The sequence below is a fragment of the Alternaria arbusti genome (genome assembly GCF_024043155.1).
Source record: "Alternaria arbusti strain BMP 1465 chromosome Unknown scaffold_9, whole genome shotgun sequence".
NCBI classification, from domain to species: domain Eukaryota; kingdom Fungi; phylum Ascomycota; class Dothideomycetes; order Pleosporales; family Pleosporaceae; genus Alternaria; species Alternaria arbusti.
The window spans coordinates 759,833-775,887 of NW_026249949.1; the positions used below are offsets into that span (position 1 = coordinate 759,833).

Consider the following 16,055-nt stretch of genomic DNA (forward strand, 5'->3'; position numbering starts at 1 on the left):
AAACGTATCAGGTCCGCATAACACGCGGTTAACCAGAGACGGGCTGCGGCAAAGGACGAAGTGTGAGTGTAATGGATAGAGGCTTGACGCTTAGTAGTACACGCCTCTAATGTTTCTAATATTTTAACGTAATTTTATTACTAAGATACTAGTCTCTAAGTAGGTTTTCTTCTATAATTTTACTTTAGTATTTTATTATTTTTACTAACTTATACTTACTACTTTAAACTATATCTATTTAAGTAAATTAAAGTACTTACTATATTTAGTAATAATAATATAGTTAATACTTATCTTTTTTATATATATACGCTTAAGCTACTCTTTCTTATATTAGCTAAAAGTACTATTAATATACTTTATAAGTAGCTAGTTTAAAGTATTAATTTCTAGCTAAATAAAGTTAATTTTATTATAGTTAATTACTATATACTATTAGTAACGTAGGTGCATGCTTTGTAGGTCAGCATGCTTCGTAGGTTACCTGTGCTAAGACCCCACTAAAACCCCCCCTATTATAGCCTATTACAACCTACTTTAGTATAATATAGTATAAAAGACACTAAAATAGAATTAAGAGGCTACCTCTACTTTATAATTATACGTTCGCGCGTTATACTCTATGTTATTGCAGCGTCTATAGCGTCTTTAGGATAGTTTACCCTCTTTAGCGCACACCCGCCTTTTTACCTTCTTTCTATTACTACGCGCTCTAAACTCCTATAAAGCTGTTCTACGCTAGCTATCCTCTATTATTATAGACCCTTCCGCTCTAACCCGCTTTCTTTTATGCAATTTGCGCCGCGTAGTAGCCTTATTAGCCGCTTAAAGTTTAGCAATCTCCTTTTAGGCTAATACTAGCTTATACGCAATTATTGCTGCGCCCTTTAAGACCTTCTTAAAGGCCTCTACTATAGAAGTTAGAGAGCTATCTATATGCCTCTAAATCCTCTGCTTTACTAGCGTTAATTGCGACCCTATTTTAAGGGTATTACTAAGAGTTTGCGATAGCTAGGGCGAGTTGCTAACAGGTAGTAGTAAAAGGGTGCGCAACTATATATTAAAGCCTATTATAACCCTCTCTAGGTTAAATAGGACTAATCTAGCGCCTCTAAACTCTTCTTAGATATTACTAGGAGTAATTGCGGCGTTAAAGGCGCGCTTAAAGCATAGTAGGAACTTAAGTTTCGTAATATAGCTAATCTAGTTGCGCATTAGCTTCTCAGCTTAGCAGCTATACGCCTTCTTTAACAGCCTAAAATAACCTATATTAAGTAGCTATAGTAGGTAAGATAAGTGTAGAGGCATGTAGAGAGTAATAATCTTCTTCTCTTTGTAGTATTGCTTAAACTAAAGGGCGTTATAGCTCTTATATCTGTTAATAATAAGCAGCTAGTGCTGTCCTATAGTACGCTTCTCTATATAGGCATTAAAGTGTTCTAACTACTAGAAACTAATCTTATTTATAGTCTAACCGTTCTTAGAGACCGAGATTAACTAATCCTAAGGTATAGCGTCCTCTTTATACTAGGCAGAGAGGTAATAGCGCCTTTTAAAGACAATATAGGGCGGAATAGCCTATTCTATTGCATTAATGCCCTAAATAACTATAGTCTACTCGCGATTGCCTAGCTAGACAGACTTTAGTCGTCCTCGCTTCTCTAAAGCTGTGACAACAGCTCTAGTTAATATTATGCCTATTATAAAGCTAGTCTTATTAAAGTTATAGGTGTTCTTATTCTAGATGCCGTACTTAGCTTTTATATTAGCTACTAGCTAGAACTAGGCTTAGATAGCTACAGGGTCTTCGCAGAGGGCTCTCTTATAGTCGTACTTGCGATTAAACTTTACTTAGAGCTCTAGTTAGCGCTTAACAAACGTACTAGGCTATCTTAGGCTAACCTAGGCTAGATTGCGCTTAGCGCGCAAGGAATTAGCTATATTAGCTACATCTGCGAGGCGAGAGGGGAATTCTCGCTTAACTAGGTTAAGTATGTACTAAACAATTACCCCCTTCTTAGTCTTATACAAACTTATTATTATTAGCCTGCAATCTGCCTATATAGGTTATCTAGCGCGTTAACAGCGTAATGTCTCTTAGAGGATATTATAGATAGCTGCGACGCGTTGCAATAGAAGAGTCGCGTCTTGTTTAATAGCTTAAAGCGTAGTCTATATTCTAGCTTCCTTTAATAGTTCTATCTAGTATAGTTAATAGAGCATTATAGGGTAGAGGTAGTTTTAGTAGGGTCTTAGCACAGGTAACCTACGAAGCATGCTAACCCACGAAGCATGCACCTACGTTAGCACTCTAAGTATTATTATTATCTATATTACTATAGAGAAGTAATACAGTTAAGTTTAATAAGTAAGATTCTGCGTATAGGTCTATATATAGAAGCGAGCGAACATTTAATATTTCTCGCTTAATCGGCGCTAGGCCCGATTAGGTAGAGTCGCGGGTTCGATCTACTATAATTACTTAAACTAACTTTTTATTATAATCTAACTTAGAAGATACCTAGAGGTTAGCGTTATTACTTTAAAAGATTATATAGTATAGTTATAGAATTATAGTATAGAACTACGCTATAAGTTACGTAACTACTTATTTATAAGTAGAGTAACGCTAGATTTATATAGAGTGCTTATTAATAAGCGTAAGTAGTTAGACTAATAACTAGTAGAATATATTATTACTTATCTATAATTACTTATATACTTATTTATAAGTATAACTCTTATTAAGTATATAGCTTAGATACTAAACTCTTATAGCTTAGTATATATAACTTTATATAAAACTTTAGTATTTAATCTAAAAATTATACTTCTTTCTTAATATTAAATAATAGAGTTAGTTAAATACTAGATACACGATATTAGACTATAATTAGGTGTATTATTCTAATAAGACTAGAGATAAATTACTACTAAGCTACGATAGTAATTCTAAGATATTTATAGCTAGTGCTAAGTTAGCTCTAGCTCTTTAGAGCTAGAACCTAATATTATTCTCTCTCTTAGAGTAGATTACCTTTAATCTACTTCTAAGCTTAACTAATAAGCTAGATAAGGTAACTACAGCCTATAATAGGCTAAAATAGCTTAAGATAGTCTATAGTAAGTAGGTATAGGCGTATTACGTCTATAGAAGAGGTAGAAATCTAATATAAAAAATAGTAGCTGCAGGAAATTACGTATAGACGCGTATAAAGCTACTGCCTACGCTAGTAGAGCTAGCGTAGGCTTATACGCTCTAGGTATTTCTAGCTAGTTAGATCTCTCTTTTCTATTCTCTAGCCTCTAAACGCTCTATACTTATAAGTACTAGCCTCTTTTATCTATTATTTCTAGAATTCTAAGAAAATCTAAAGCAATCTATTATAGCCTATTTTAGAGCGCGATAGAATAGTTTAGTCTAAATTAGAAACTTTTAGCATAAATAATACTAAACTACTACTAACTAGCCTCTAGAACCCTACCTAAGACTATCTAAGCGTAATTTATATTAATCTACCTACTTTTTGTCTATAATTACCTATAACGCCTTATATTACTCTATTTTAATCTATAATAGCTTTTTACGCCTTAACTTAGCTATAACTATTAACTATAAGATCTCTATAAGCTACTTCTACGTTCTTAAGCTCTTTAAGATTACTTTTACGCTATATACTAGCTATTTATAGTTATAGAAGCTTAATAAGCCTTATATATTTAACTACTATAGCTATACCTTTCTAGTTCTTAATACTAAGAAGAAACGCGCTGTTTTTACTAGTATAATTAAGAAAGTTACTAGCGCTAAGTCTAGAGATAATATTACCTAAACTATATAATACGGCTACTACTAGATTATAAATAAGCAGTACTTTGCTATAAGTTCTCTCTCTACTCTCTTCTAGCCTCTATTACTCTCTATTAGCCTCTATAAGGCTAAATAGTAGCGAATAGCTCTAGAATAAGTAGTTTTAGTGTATTTAGGCCTATTTTAAGCTGTTTTAAACTAATACTAACTAATATAGCCTCTAGAAGACCTAATTAACCTAGAGACTATCTATAAACTTATCTATTAGTTATTAGCTAACTAGAAGCTCTCTAGTAAAAACTCTATTATTCTACACTCTAAAGTCTCTAGCAATACTTTAGTAGTTAATATACTACCTATAGTAGACTTTAATTATAGTAATCTACGCGTTTTAAAGATAGACTTAGTAGACGCGTGTAAGAGAATTTAGAATAATATTATTTAGTAAGTTTTACTCTATATTAGTCTATTTTAGCCTAATCTAGCTTCTTATAGGCTTTTTTATTCTCTCTAGGCTTAGTAAAGTCTATATAGAACTAAAACGAGCTATATAGGCCTAAAATAACCTCTTCTAGACTCTTTTAACTAACTTTAGCAGAAACTACTCTCTAAACTAAGATTATATATAATTTTACTCTAGCGCACTTTATAGCTAAGCTACTACTAAGTCTAGCGTGTGTTCTAATAATAAGACTAAAGCTAAGGCTATAGTTACTAGCTTTACTAATAGTACTAATCGCGCGTCTAAGAAGAGAGCTACTAAGATTACTAGTGCGCTTAATAGTAGATTACTATTTAAGCAATTAGTAAGTCTCTAAATACCTTCTTCTAGACTCTTTTAACTCTAATTAGCTTATTATAAATTATTAGTAGTTACTTTACTCTCTCTTATCTCTATTTAGCCTATTCTAGCCTATTTTAGTCTATACTAATCTATTCTATAGCGTCTAGCCTTAAAGCCTACCTAGTAGGCTATTATTCTAGAAGTTAATACTCTAAAGAAGGCTATCTAAAGTCTTAAGAAGAAGCTTACTACTTTACTAAGAGGTAGAGATTCTTTATCTAAGAAGAGTCTACTTAGAAAGAATATTAAGGCTAAGAAAGCTAAGATTAAGCGCTTTAGAGCTAGTGTTCTCTAAGTTACTCTTAGATAACCTCTAATAGTTCTTTATAGCTTATTTTAGCCTACTCTAGAGTAATATAAGATCTTCTAGTATATTTAAGTATAGTTTAGTAGAGTTTATACAGAATTAACTAGAACTAAGAGATATTAACTAAGACTAACCTCTTTTAGCTCTATATAGGCTATTAAGGCTTATTCTAGTTCTAAGTAATACTCTAAAGTAGATCTATTCTTATAATATAAAAAGATCTATATCTATAATTAAAGTTATTTATCTATATAAATTTATCTAAAGTATAATAAATTATTTAAAACTAATTATAAGGCCTAAATATTAATAATTCTTATGCTAGAAAGTAAGTTAGAGTATAGTAGTTCTAGATAGACCTCTTTAGATAGTTATAAGCTATTCTAGTCTAAGGCACTATTAAATACTCTAAAAAACTCTATATAGAGAAAAAAGATAAAAGTATACTCTAGTTTACACTAGAATAGCCTATTATAGCTTAATATAACTTATCTTCTCTCTTTATAAAGCTATCTATAGCGTTACTTTATAGATAGAGCCTTTAAAGACTTTCTACGCTACTAAATACTTTTTTTATTTTAAAACTTCTATAGCGTATTAGCTAAGATATTTAGACCTAGTTTCTATAAGTTTTCTTTCTCTAGATACTTAATCTATTTAATTAGGTATTTCTATTAGTTATCTTTATTACGCTGTCTATTAATAAGGCGTTCTACTTTATATATATTATTACTAAACTCTCTTAAAGTATTCTATTTAGGCGCTTTAGAGTATAGAATAGTACCTTTTAAGTTAAAAGACTCTAAAAGCAATATATAGAATACTAGATAGACGCTATTAAGCTTTAGAAAGTTAACTTAGAAGGCTAAGAGGCTAATCTAGTCTATAATCTTTCTAGGTCTAAAAAACTTCTAATCTAGCTTTTTCTTTAGATAAGTACTTCTAATATATTAGTTAGAGACTAAGACTTAGTTTTCTATCTTAAAGAGTATTAGCGCGTAATACTTATTAGCGTACTTTTTCTAGTAAGTATTTACTACTTTAATCTTTCTATAGTACTCTTACTATAGTTTAATTACTTATTTAGTAAAGCTAGCCTTTATAGAGCTTTCTCTCTTACTAAGAGCTAAATTAAGCTAATCTACTCTATAAGAGTGCTTTCTATAGTAGGCCTAGAAGAGAGTAACTCTAGTAGTAGAGTAGATACTATTATTATACGTAAACTCTCTAATAGATATCTAGCGCGCCTAATTATTCTATTCTAGAAAGTAATAGTAGTAAAGATATTACTCTAGAGTCTAGTTCTACCTTTTAGTCTAGCTATTAGTCTAGAGATAGAAAGTAGAAGTAAGAACTCTTCTAGCATTAAAGTAGTAAAGAAAAGTATTCTAATATTTAGAGTTTATTAGAGAGCCTTAGTCTAAAATAATGCGCTTTAGTACGCTATAAAGTTAAATAACTTCGCGTATCTAGGTCTATACTAGGTTAGTACTATTCTAATTAGCTTATACTAGTATATAATAGGCTATTTTAGTTAATCTATCTATAATAACTAGTATAGCGTTATACTTTATACTAGAAATAGTGCTAGGTAGTAGTTCTATAATAAAATCTATTATTACCTTCTTCTAAGAGTAATTAGGTATTAGAAGAGGCTATAGTAGGCTATAAGGCCTATACCTTATAGAAGTAGACTTTCTATATATAAAGCAATTCTTATAGTATTACTCTATATTCTTATATATACTTTTCTAAAAATAACACCTCTATAGCTTTTCTAAAGTACGTTTTACTCTAAAGTAACTTATAAGAAGATTATTATAATATTCTTAGAGAGCTTATAACTTCTCTTTAGTAGTTACTAGCGTTCTTACTATATAATAGCATATTTTAGCTCTATCTAGACTAGATTAGTTATCTTTAGACTTAGACTTATCTAAAGTATCTAAGAAGGCGTAATCTATCTTATTGCGCTTCTCTAGAGTCTAGAGCTCTAGTATAGTATATCTACTAGCCTAGTTAAAGCTTTTAAGACTTTTAGTAAAATCTTATTATTCTTTAGTACGCTTAGTAGAATAAGTCTATACTATAGCTACTAAAAGAAAAGTTTTATTACTATTAGTTATAAGATCTCTTATAAGCTAAACAAAAGCTTTATTATACTTCTAGGTAGATTTCTAAGCTTCTACTATATAGTTAGAGTAGTAAGATAGCCTATCTATAGAGTTTATAGACTCTACCTTATAATAGATATTAAAATTAAACCTAGATAGTATAATATAAGACCTAACTTATTAGTAGTTAAAGGTCTTAGTCTTTATAAACTATTTTAGATTCTAATAGTTAGTATAGAGGTTAAAGTATATACTCTCTAAGTATTAGCGCTAATACTCTAGGCTTTTAACTATCGTAAGTAGCTTCTAGTTATACGTATTATAATTATATTCTGCTATAATAAGCTTACGTAAGAAGAAGTTAACTAGACGCTAGTAGTACTCTCTAGCTCTATTTAGCATATATTAGCTTAATATACCTATAATTGCGCTACCTAAGGCGTCTACCTTAGCCTTAGTCTTTCTATCTTGCTTAAAATAAGTTAAGATAGAAATACTTAAGAAAGAGTCTTTTAGCTTCTAAAAGGCCTCTTTAGCTTCCTTATTAAGATTAAAGACCTAACTCTTCTCTCTCTACTAGGCGCAGCTACTCTTAGCTACTTCTAGCCTCTTCTAGATTAGTTTAGTTAAAGATAGAGTAAGTTAGAAAAATCTAGTAATAAACTACTTATAGTAGTTTATAAAGCTAATAAATATCTAAATCTTGCGCACTATGCGCGGCTTAGGCTATTTCTAGATCGTCTTAATTTTATTCTTATTAATTTAGATTCTCTTAGAAGAAACTACGTACCTAAGGTACTTAGTGCGCTAGATATACTACTCGTACTTTAGAAGCTTTAGAAACAGCTTTATATCGCGCAATCTACGTAAAACTTCTCTAATATAGCTCTTATACTTCTCTTTATTATTAGAGAAAATAAGAATATTATCTAAGTATATAATATAGGTTACATTAATTAATTCTACTAAGACTTAATAGATATAAGCCTAGAACTATATAGGCGTATTTATAAAGCTAAAAGACATTATAGTATACTTAAAACTACTATATCTAGTGTAGAAAGTAGTTTTCTACTTAATACCTTTCTTAATATATACTCTATAGTAAGCCTCTTTTATATCTAGTTTAGTATAGAACTTAGCGCTAGCTAGTCTTTCTAGAGACTCTATAATAAGTAGTAAAGAGTGCTAATTCTTAATAGTAACCTTATTAAGGCTCTAATAGTTAACGTATAGCTTTATACTACTATCTTTCTTCTTAGTAAAGAGTATAGGCGTCTCTACTAAGAACTTACTATACCTAATCTACTCTTACGCTAAGTATTTATCTAAATACTTATATAAGAGTTCTAACTCTATTCTAAAGAGGTTATATAATAGCTAGTAGAGCGCTATAGTCTTAGATAGTAAGTTAATAGCTAAGTCTTATAGACTATAGTTAGTAAGAGCTCTTAAGTTATCTTCTAACTCTAAATAGGCAAACTTAGCATATTATAGAGGCAATCTATTCTCTTTAGCCTCTTTTAGACTAGACTAGAGCGCTAAGACTATAAGATAGCTATATATATCTAATATAGAATCGCGCATAGTCTTCTTAAACTTCTTAGCCTTCTCTAGTATAATCTTTCTATAGATAGTTCTATTTTTAGACTTAAGATCTTAAAAAAGTATTCTCTAGATAGAGTAGCTAATCTTTAGATAATACGCGTCTATCTAGAGTAGATCTAAGTATATCTAATACTTATAGACCTCTATAATAATATATAAAACGTTTTAGATCTCTTATTTTCTATAAGAATCTACTACTTTTATAGTTACTATAGTAGTACTATAAATCTTTAATTCTTTACTATTTACTCTATCTACTAATAGCTTAGATAGAGAGTAAACTAATAAGCTTTACTCTATAGTAAGTAACGCTAAAATAAAGTTTAACTAAGAACCTCTATCTAATAGAGCCTTAATAAGCTCTAACTAGCTAAGTAATACTTTTACTATAAGTAGCTTTACTAGTTTAGAGTAAAGCGTATTATAAAGAAGTTCTAAGTTCTAAGATACTAGGTCTAGAGTAATATAGATAGCTAAGAAAGACTCTAGCTTCTCTATCTACTACCTTTTCTTAATCTTTAACTTAATAAGCTCTTAGAGTCTTTCTTAGACTTTAGATAGTCTCTTTAGAAGTATCTAGTCTTATTACACCTCTAATAGGCTATATTAGAGTCTTTTAGACTATTTTAGTTCTATTTAGCTAGTTTTAAGTTAGATTTAGCTAAACTAGACTTCTTAGCTTTTTTCTAAGTCTAAGAAGACTCTAAAAAGAAATCTTATATCTAATAGCTATAAGATTTCTTTCTATAAGCTAGATACTCTAGAAGTATAGTAGTGCGCTTTATCTTACTCTAGTAGTAATAAGCTAAGGTATTAAGCTTAGAGATAGTGTTATAGTCTTTCTAGTTCTAAAGTAGAAGTTCTTTCTAAATATTAGAAAAAAGAGCGCTTATAAAGTCTATATAACGCTACTCTTCTAGATAGTCTCTTAGTTTACTCTAAAGCATATTAAGATAGGCTAAAAGAGAGTTAAGATTCTAATTTAGCTTCTATTTAGCCTACTTAAGCCTATTATAAGCTATAAGGCGCTATAATAACTTAGAGCTAAGCGTGTTAAGTATAACTACTTTAAGTTTCTTCTAGATAGGCGTCTAAGACGCTTTAAGCCTTATATAGTTCTAGAAATAGGTGTTCTAAGTAGAATAAGTAGTTTTGTTAAGAAACCTAATAGTAAAGTCTACTTTTTAGATACCTAAAGAGAAGGTAGAGAGCGCTCTTCTAAAAATAGCCTTATAATCGCGCATCTAGTAGTTATACTATAAGTAGTTACGCATAGTAAATATCTCTAGATTCTTTAGACGTAGAGCTTCTAAGTTTAATTAGAACTTACCTCTTAGAGTTAAAGAGTAGTAGTTAGTATTCTTTTTAAGAGCTAAGTAGTTACCTATAAGTACTTTGCGCTTTAATTCTCTAAGATAGGCTATATCTTAATAAGTGCGCTCTAGCTACTTCTATTTATATAACTCTTTAAGTTTATAGATTAGCGTAGTCTATTTATTCTTACCTTTAATAGTAGTAGACTATAAGAGTATAGTTAGCTTTATAATAAGCCTAATTAGCGCGTTTCTACTCTTAATAGTTAAGACTAAGTTAGTAATACCTAAAGAGGCCTCTAATAGATTTATAAGTTTCTTAGAGAGTAGTATTACTACCTCTAAAGATAGAGAAGCTAATTCTTTCTAGTTATTATCTATCGCGCGTAAAGATAATATAGCCTACTTACTGCTATATTATATTATACTAGAGAGATTTACTTTAGAGCTTATTATATCTAAACTACGTATATAAGAGTATTATAGAGATAAGTAATTTAAATATTAAATAATAGAGTTAGTTAAATACTAAATATATAATATTAGACTATAATTAGGTATATTATTCTAATAAGACTAGAGATAAATTGCTACTAAGCTATAATAGCGATTCTAAGGTATTTATAGCTAGTGCTAAGTTAGCTCTAGCTCTTTAGAGCTAGAACCTAACACTTAACTTCTTATAATATTATATTATTTTACTAAATATACTATTACACTCTTATACTATTATATTAATCTTCTAATTATACTAGTATACCTATCTATTTTATCTTACTTACTTACTCTTTAAGAACTAACTCTTAGGTTATCTTTAGATAATCTTTATACTTCTTAGTAATATAATTTAAATAGCTTAATTATATAGCTATTATTATATACTTTAGTATTATTATATTTTTTAATAAGTACTTTCGTTTTTATAATAATTTTTATTACTTTTAGTAACTAGCTACTAAAGTACTATTTTAGTAGTAGTAATAAATATATTTACTTTTAGCTAAAAACTTAAACTAAAATTTTAAGCTAAGTAGATATATTAATAAAAAGTTTAGATAAAGATAGTATAATATAATAAAGAATAATAATAGTACTTTATATACTTAAACTTTAACTATAGTTTTATAGTATAAGCTATCTTATTTTAAAGTTATTTTAAAAACTTATTACTATACTATAGATATATATATAGATATACTAGCTTAAACTTTATTAGTAAATTATAGTTATTATAAATCTAACTACTTAATATACTTTCTAAAGTTATTATAATTAGATTATTATAAGATAAGTGCGTAAACAAGAATAGTAGTACACGCCGTTAACCTCCGGCCTCGGGGACATGGCCCAAGCGCCGCGGCTCAGCCGTACACGGCAAAGCTCCAGAGCGTGTCAGCCTTCAACACCGCAATGTCTCAGGAACTCAGCAGACTATACAAGTGTTCGTAACCATCGCCATAGAGCTGTCCCAGTGATCCAGAGACGCATGTGTTCAGATTGGCTCATAGTGCTTTGAGGGTTGCGCCGAGGTCTGGTTTATGAGGATACCTAGGTAGCGCGTTCTTCGATCTATGACGCGTCGCGACGCCGTCCTTTGTTCGTGCTCCATCTCAGTGCAACGCCTCCATTCAAAACCGCTTTGTTACCCCAGTAAGTAACGACAATAAAAAATTAAGAAGGACCAGTTTTACACATTTGACATTCGCACGACCCAAGAGATCCGTCGCGCAATCCGACGCGTATCTTATGTATCTACTCGTTTTTGATGGCACGGGCACATGCCAAGTCCTTTGCGACGTATCGGTGGTAGTGAGCTCATCCCCCTCTTCCGCCTCTTCCTCCCCGGCCTCTACCCATCTGTGTACCACGTCCCCAAGCGCCAGGCCTACCGCCACGACCTTGTTCCCTACCACCCGGCGAATCATACCGGCGATCGCTTCTACGACCCTCACTGTCCGCATAGTATCTGTTAAGAGGCATAGGATCCGTATCACGGTCAGATCGATGGTCCCGTTCACCATGTCTTGACTCCCGTACCGTGTGACGCTCCCCTCTGTCACGGCTGTGTGGCCAGTCACCTCCTTGCGCACGTCTGGTACGCTCGTCCTCATAGGTGCGAGGTTGGTAGCGTGGCTGGTCATTGCCTTCATAACGGTCATCGCGCTCTCGAAATGGTTGCAGCTCTGCACCTGGGGATCTACTGCGCCGACGCGGTTCGCGACCCTCTGAGCGCTCCCAGGGACTATATACATCGGTCGTTTGTTGGCTGGCATTGCCATCACGCGTGGAAATCAGTTGATTCTGAGCGATACTGCTTGCCGAGTTGGCCCGGCCATTCAGCTCACCATATACCACTTGGGTCTGCGCTGTGGTCTCGTTGATAGTAGTGTTTTGACTTCGACCTGCATGCATTGCTTCGTTTTTCCCGCCTGCCTTCTTAGCGAAAGCTTTAGCGAGGTCGTTGACAATTTCTTTGGCCTCCTCTTTGCGGCCTGGGCTACTTTCTAGTTGGAGAAGGACAGTGTTCATGTGAGTGGACAGGTGCATTCCGAACAAGCGAAGCCAGCTGGACGTCTCCAATTGCCCGTCTAGCTCGACATGCTCATCCAGTTCAACGACGAAGATGCTCTTGAACTCGAGGTAGGCATTATCCGCAATCGACTTATTGTTGTACAGTTCTCGAACAAGCAGAGGATCGTTTTCTGCATCGCCTTTGTCCGCGATGTTTCCGCCCGGAGGTAAAAGTTTGACATGGACATGATGGTCATCTCGTAAGCGGCCGTCTTTCCATAATCCGCTCTTTCCATAGGTATGACGCTGCATACAGTATAACTTTGTTGGCATGCGAGCATTATCTCGATCCACATTGTACACTGTTAAGGGGTACCTTTTGACAAGCATCATGCCATGTGGGCTCGCGAAGAAACCATCCTTTGTTTTTTCTTTGCCTCTCGGGTCTTTGGCAAATTGCGGGATCGGTGCTGTAATGAGCGATCCTATCTGAAGTCCCATTCTGACTTCAATTGAAGCAGGCCTAGTAGTGCCCCAATGAGTCCCGAGTGGCGCTTCAAGCTTCGATCTGGGGTCAATGTCCGCAGTACGGTTTCTGTTGTCGTCATCGGCATCATGACGGTCGGGATTCCTAGCTGAGACCTCGGTAGGTCCTCGGTCAGGGTAGTCCTTATCATCCGCATGTTGAACCAAACGACTATTGGGCGCTGTGGGTCTGGTGTCACTTTCTTCGAGTATTTCCCGACGATCCTCCATTGTTGTAGTTGGCTTGATGGATGCAAAGTGTATCGAATGCAAAGGGTTGGGTGTTTTGTAATGAAAAGGCTGGGAGCGGATCAGAGAAAGCGGTTGAGTGATAGTGTCAGCGAATTGCTGTTCTACGAAAGCATTGGCACTTCCTGAATTGCGTCCTATGCCCAGGTCCTTCTGCACGTACCTAAGCGCGTGCAAGTGAATTGCGGTGCTTCCAAGACAATGAGCGTTTTACTTTGGAAGTTTTGCGTATCACGACTTGCGGCCGCTAATCAGAGGGCGGACTCTACTTCTGTTATCAAGTAGATTACGCTTGAAGTTCACTCTAAGCCTTTTCTAAAGATCAAGTACCACAATTCACGCCGAAACGAGCAGACAATGTACGTATCAGTCTTTTAATCCACATAGACTACTCTGACACAAGAGCAGCATGTATGCAACATGTCGAGACTCGAAAATCGAACCTGGTCTTCGGTTTAAAGTTGTGGCATTACACCAGCAGAAGCGGTGTTGTCCTAAGCAAAGACACAAATTGCAGCCCCGGGGTGATCAACTCCGCCATGCAACAGATGAAGATATGTGGAGTCGTTGCATCTCAAACCACATGCTCAACAGACTGAGCAAGCCTAATTGACGTAAGCTTCTTCGCACATTTGGTATCAAAGTGGCGTCACTGTGCTTACATAGACAAAGAGGATTGAGCGGACAAAGACATCAAAAGCAGTTTTGTGTCTTTGTATCGGGCCATGTATCCAACCCTTGTTAGCTACAAGCCTAGAACTTGCGACACTGGACAAAACTCGTCATGGGTTTTACTTCATCAAGTGGCAGGAAATACATGCGGCATGGAGAACCGTCCGTCAGCCGCATCTGAGCAGCCTGTTCCAACTGGCGAGCAAATCCACAGCTATGTCGCAAAACATGGCATCATCATCTATAACACCCATCATCATCATTACCATACTAGCTCAACTATTACCAGTGCAGAAAGACATCAATCTGGAGCGAGCCAGCACTCACACGGAGATATTGGTACGCGGGGCGGTATACTTTCGACAACTGGGCCAGCTCAGCAAGATCCTCAAGCAGTCACTAAGAGTCCCGTCGAAGCTTTCCGTCCCAGCTCGAGAGATGATATGTTACGTGATGAATTAGACTCAAGAGCAAGTGAGAGAGATCGCAATCCTCAGACTCTAGACTCAAGAGCTACAGGGGGCGGTGGAAATGATGCTGCGAAGGAACTCGGGAAGAAAGCAGTGGAAACCGGTACAATACTCGCCGTCCGGGACTGGTCGACAAAGGGCGAACGAGACGCGGCCAGGCTGTTCCCTTCTGGCACACCTCGCCTTGTAGCCATTAACGATGGCAAGAATATCACGCCCGCAATCACAGTGTCGCATGAGATGGCGGAGTGCATCAGTAAATCATTTCGCGCAGAACGCCACTATAAAAGTCTTTGGACAAAAATCGATGAGAATGGAGCTGAGACAGGAGAGAAGAAGGCTCGAGCAGTGAAGGATGCGCAACGATCTGACGAAGAACTGGCGAAGTTCGATACAGCGATGGAAGCATTATCGAGTGCCCCTACACCAGAGCAATTTGAGGAACGGAGAACGCTTGTTACCCGGGCTTATCTTACTCGCGTAGATCTAAATCGACTGTTAGACGCAGAAACTCAGTCATGGGGAGATTGCAACTTAGCTGAGCAAGCGTGCAGAGACGCATGGGAGAACGTCGGAGCTTTACTACTACCAGTCTGGGTGCGAGCGCGTGTTATAGAGTCTGATTCAATTGATGAAACAAGACTTCCCAAAGGAGATGAGAGAGGTATAACCCGACGAATCGACTGCGAGCCACCCACAAGCCTTCGTCGTCTTCGCGATGACGTTAAAGAGTCTGCCGACGCCTTGCGCAAGACGCGCACCCGGTTTGAGCATATGTGTCACCACTATTCGAGCTGGGCACCATGGGAGGATGGGGTTGCTGCAGAGTTCAGAGACAACGTAGTGAAGCCAGCGTTTTTGGACATGTTACGCGACGAGAAGGTAAAGCTGGAAGAAGCCAGAGTTGCTTATCGTCGAGCGGTGGGTCGAGCCTGGCGTGAGAAGATTCCCGATGTGGAGTTAGACTTTGATTGTGGCGAGGAGCTGGAAAGTACCGAAATGCTGTTACTTGACGAAGAAGATGCGATGTTTTTGAAGGAAGTGCCCATGAACGTACTGGAGGCTTGGAGACGACGGAACTTGAACTGCGCTCCAGCTGAAACGCCCCTTTACCCAATCGAAGAAAGAGGTTTTGCAGAGGAGGTTCAACCATGGGAGAGCAAAAGCAAGGCGCTGACTGAACCTCACTCGGAGCAAAACGATCCAATTGTTCAACACAAAAGAACCAAAGATGAACTGGTTATCGACAGTGATAACAAGAACGGCAGAGTTCACAAGACAAGGAGACGAAATCGCACCAAAAACAGTCCAACGGTGTCACAAATCTCGATAAAAACTCGAGATAATAGAGTTAGACAAGCCTCACGATCAAAAGAAGACCGACATCCTAAAAGATCACAACGACAAACTGACCTACAACGCTTTGCTAATATGGACCGCGATCAAAGGCACGACGTCGTTGCCAAGTATAAGCGACGTTCAGTCACAGACTTCTTCAAGACTTCTAGGCGCCGATGATAGCGACCAAAACAGGGCTAAGTAGCTGCTGCTCAAGACGTTAGTGGTGTTTTATGACGCATTCAGACATTTTTGGGTTATCTGTTGCAACATCTCCGAGCACTTCGCAATGA

At 35.5% G+C, this 16,055-nt stretch overlaps 1 protein-coding gene across 1 annotated transcript; it reads right to left on the bottom strand.

Moving 5' to 3' along the window:
• Positions 1-11,945: 11,945 nt before the first annotated feature.
• Positions 11,946-13,264, bottom strand: J4E86_007172 (uncharacterized protein; the record flags this gene model as incomplete). The annotated part of the gene is made up of 3 exons (XM_051447694.1): positions 11,946-11,963; positions 12,076-12,180; positions 12,248-13,264. The coding sequence occupies 3 exons, from the start codon at positions 13,262-13,264 to the stop codon at positions 11,946-11,948; spliced, it is 1,140 nt and encodes a 379-aa protein (XP_051301292.1).
• Between the last annotated feature and the right edge of the window lie 2,791 nt (positions 13,265-16,055).